Source organism: Serinus canaria, chromosome Z (genome assembly GCF_022539315.1).
Source record: "Serinus canaria isolate serCan28SL12 chromosome Z, serCan2020, whole genome shotgun sequence".
In the NCBI taxonomy this organism is placed as follows: domain Eukaryota; kingdom Metazoa; phylum Chordata; class Aves; order Passeriformes; family Fringillidae; genus Serinus; species Serinus canaria.
This window is the reverse complement of record NC_066343.1, coordinates 37,116,957-37,120,545: the sequence shown is the minus strand read 5'-3', so window position 1 is coordinate 37,120,545 and position 3,589 is coordinate 37,116,957. Positions and strand designations below refer to the sequence as shown.

The 3,589-nt window shown below is 39.1% G+C and overlaps 1 protein-coding gene across 1 annotated transcript; it reads right to left on the bottom strand.

Moving 5' to 3' along the window:
* Positions 1 to 463: 463 nt before the first annotated feature.
* Positions 464 to 3,191, bottom strand: LOC115485067 (protein FAM240B-like). Its single transcript, XM_030236659.2, has 2 exons — positions 3,046 to 3,191; positions 464 to 596 (listed from the first exon to the last, which is right to left on the bottom strand). The coding sequence occupies exons 1-2, from the start codon at positions 3,189 to 3,191 to the stop codon at positions 464 to 466; spliced, it is 279 nt and encodes a 92-aa protein (XP_030092519.1).
* Positions 3,192 to 3,589: the final 398 nt, after the last annotated feature.

The window sequence follows — 3,589 nt, the reverse complement described above, 5'->3', positions numbered from 1 at the left end:
TCAGGCTAATCCTTAACTCCTTCTGCTATGGCTCATCAAGACAGAACCTCTTATGTGTGTATTAAGCCAGACTCTCTGAGCTGTGTAAATGGAAATGTGCAATTTTGCATGCAGCTGTCTGAATGTATTATTCCTATTAAACTAGCCGCCTTTTTTCCTAGGAGTGCCTTGTTGTCACTTGGAAATGCAGTTACATAAGAGAATTCTGATACATCACAGAAATAATATATAATGGAAAAATTAGAGTTGTCTGCTTCTCATCTATTCCTTAGTGCTTTTTTCCCCCTGTGGCATTATCCTTACACAGAATTTCAATAGGACTTTAATAGTAGCTCCAGTAAATAGTTCGGGAAAAGGACAGAATTTGACCTTTTAGTTGTTCAGCAGTGTAACTGCTGGTTTCTAGATGCATGCAAAAGGTCAGAATCAGGCCCAGTGCTTGCTGTGTTTGCACAGCAACAGTTTAAGCAACAGTTTTATCTGGTGAGGGAAGAGCCTCGATAGACAGTGGTGTCATTTGTTCCTGCCGTGTTTTCATGTGCGCCTGGACCTGCCTTACTCGACCTTCCAGCCGGAGAGTCCATTCCTGGCGAAGCCTGCAAAGAGAGTACAAGTGCTTAGCAGTTATTGAGCCAAATCCTTCAAATGTATCCAGGGCTTTTCAGCAGGGTCGAAGCTTTCCTCTCTTTCATCACCAGAGCACTTGTCCTGTATTTATTTACCAATTACACATCCCTCTAGCTTGCTAGATTGGGAATGCTGGGGAGAAAAGGATAGTGCTGATACTATCAGTGGTTGACATTGCTGGATTCCAAATGAGTCAAACAACTGCTGAAATACTGTCACTGTGAAGAACTCTGTTTTTCCCTCTGGGGTATTCTCAAAGCCGCAAGGATATACTGCCTATGCAGTAAGGTCATTCAATGTGTAAATTAAGAAATACAGTTTTTCCTCCAACCCCTCAAGTTCTGCTGTAAAATGCTGTGGAGAAGAGCAGGCTGAACTTAAAATATGTCCTTCTGGGTAAAAAGAAAACAAAGACAACTCTGTAGACCCTGTACATGTTAAATGAAAGGAATTGATGTCACATGCAGGAGGAGCTACATAGTTTCAAGACACTCTCATAGCAAAAACAGAAGAGAAAACCTCTAGGGACCACTGCAAGATATTGTTGGCTGGGTTGTTTTCTGAAAGAAATGTTATGAAACCCCTGACCCAGAAATGTTATAAGATTAGATAGTATATGGTGATACCAAATGCATCATAGAATATATGGGGTTTTAAATTACCTTTGGTGTGGTGAAAAGAACAGCAGCCAATGATTTGATCTGAGAATAACTCAGCAGTAGGTCTTTTACATGGCTGCTTGTGTTATCTGATTCTGAGTTTGATTTTACATTGTGTTTTAAACTACCTAGTCTTCAATATTCTTTTGTGCATATAGATAAGCCTCAAAAGAGAGGTGCAATGAGTTAGGAAAAATTTGCTATTGAGAATACTGGTGTCTTGCTTCAGTGTCCTGTGTCAAAAAAGGAGCACTCGCCTTTATGTAAAACCACATAATTCTCCCGAGTGCCTCTTCCATGAGGTAGTGGATATGTATGCTTTGTATTGATATTACCTCCTGAAAGTATCACTTTTTTTCAAATTATAGAGCACTTTGTGAACACTCTGGGCTTTGACTGGGCAAGTGACATTGACAGACCTTGCTTGTGTCTATTTCAGTTGTGATGGGTCAGTTATGACATATTGAATATATAAGTTAACACATATTCAAGGTTCTTTCAAGACATTTCTTATCTTCAGAGCAGACCTTTTAACATTTTCAGCTTTGTAAAGTGAAAAATGTTATCTAAACCACAAATTGCATTTCATTTGCACTGTTTTCTCCTGGTAGTCTTTTATGATTTAGGGTGATAAATGTTTCCAGTGAAACTGAGTACTTTCCTGGATTTTATCATATATGTTTTTTCTCCAGCAATTTCGTGATTGGGATTTGACAATACTACTTGACTAGCTGGAGTAGGATATTGGAAGAAGGATTGTCTACATCTGACTTTTTTGAGATACAAGGCCTGCCCAGATCTTGATTTTCAAGTATCTAAAAGATTACAGTACTTTCTCCTTGGGCACTGGGATCAAAGTACCTAGAATTTCTTCCAAGAAGCAGCCCTTTAGCAGGAACTTCCAATTTGTTGAAGTACATAAGTTTATGTGAATGTCCCAGTTTTGAGAAAAGTTTATGCATTAAAACCTTTGTTAATTTCAGGAGGAAAGCACAAAAGGAAACCACATAAGACATGGTATTTCTTGTCCTCTGTTTCTGCCCATTAGTAGTCAGAGGATTCACTTAGTGTGCAGGAGACCCCGGTTCAAAGTTCTGAGTTTTCACAAGTTGAACAAATATTTGAAGCAGTCCACCACACCTGTGCAGAATTATCTGTACCACAATACAGCTATATAGCTCTCTCTGTAGGCAATCCCGGTTGCTTTATACTGCTTTGTAAAGCTCGCTACCCCCCAAACTAAAACAAACAATAAACACCCAAAACAACAAAAAGCCCACAACATTTTCCATTGAATGAAAAAATCTCATTCTGTAATTTTTACTTTTGGGTTTATATGATGTGAAGGGCTGTTAAACATGGCAAAGGTGCCACAGATTTTTTTTTCTACAGGTTAGTTGGGTGGTTGTCCCTTTAATGTAATACAGTTTTATTTATTTGTGTAGCTCTGTCAGTTCCAGGTAAAATTCCTGCTATTTTCTGGCTGTCATAAGCCATAATTCCAAAGTGCTTTATTTTTTCATGGCTATGCTCCAAGGCCTTTGAAGAATGCTCATGAGGTTTAGGGGTGAGGGGTGTCTGAGTTTCCATGCAGAAGAGCCGTGGTAATATGAGACAAGCAGCTGTGAGAGGAAAAGTGCCAAAGACCCAGAACACAATCTGTGCTATGAATAAAGCAGTACAATAACAGGTTACCTTATTTTAAAACACGTGATGACATGCCTTGCTATCTTGCGGAAAAGAAAAAAATACCACTTACTTGTTCAGGGCACTTTTGCTTAGCCTAGACTCTTCAGCTTCTTGTTGCTTAGTTTGCTCTTGGATGACCTTTTCCCAGAAGTTCTTCAGCTCTTCCGCATCATGACCACCCATCCTGTGGCGTCTAAAGTTCGTATGCTTGCTCATTTTCTGAAAAGCAATTTGGAGGTCAGAGCAGTCAAAAGCCTGACCTGAGGTAGATACTCTGCTACTTAGCCCCTTGAAATTTCATTCTCAGGAAGTGCTATTAAAATAAATTATGTCACCTGAAAAGAATAGGTAACTGGTGTGTAGTCTGCCTTGAACCAAAATATAAGGCATTGAAACAGGCCTTAGGTGACAGTTGAATGGCATAATGATATTTTTGCTACTGAGTAATGACTGTGCATGGCACAGTTCACTGAAATATTGTGGATGCCTCAGTATGTGTGATATTTTAAGGAATTTTAGAAGAACTTGTGAAAAATGCTTTCAAATATAGTGCCATTGTCACTGAAGTTCAGATTAGATGTGAAGGACTTTCCTATTTTCTATCTTCCACATTC

Bases quoted from the DNA above. Each gene is read 5' to 3' on its own strand.
- LOC115485067 (XM_030236659.2), bottom strand. From the start codon at position 3,191: ATGAGCAAGCATACGAACTTTAGACGCCACAGGATGGGTGGTCATGAT. The intron at 597-3,045 runs GTAAGTGGTATT...CTCTCTTTGCAG, and splicing joins AGCAAAAGTGCCCTGAACAA to GCTTCGCCAGGAATGGACTC.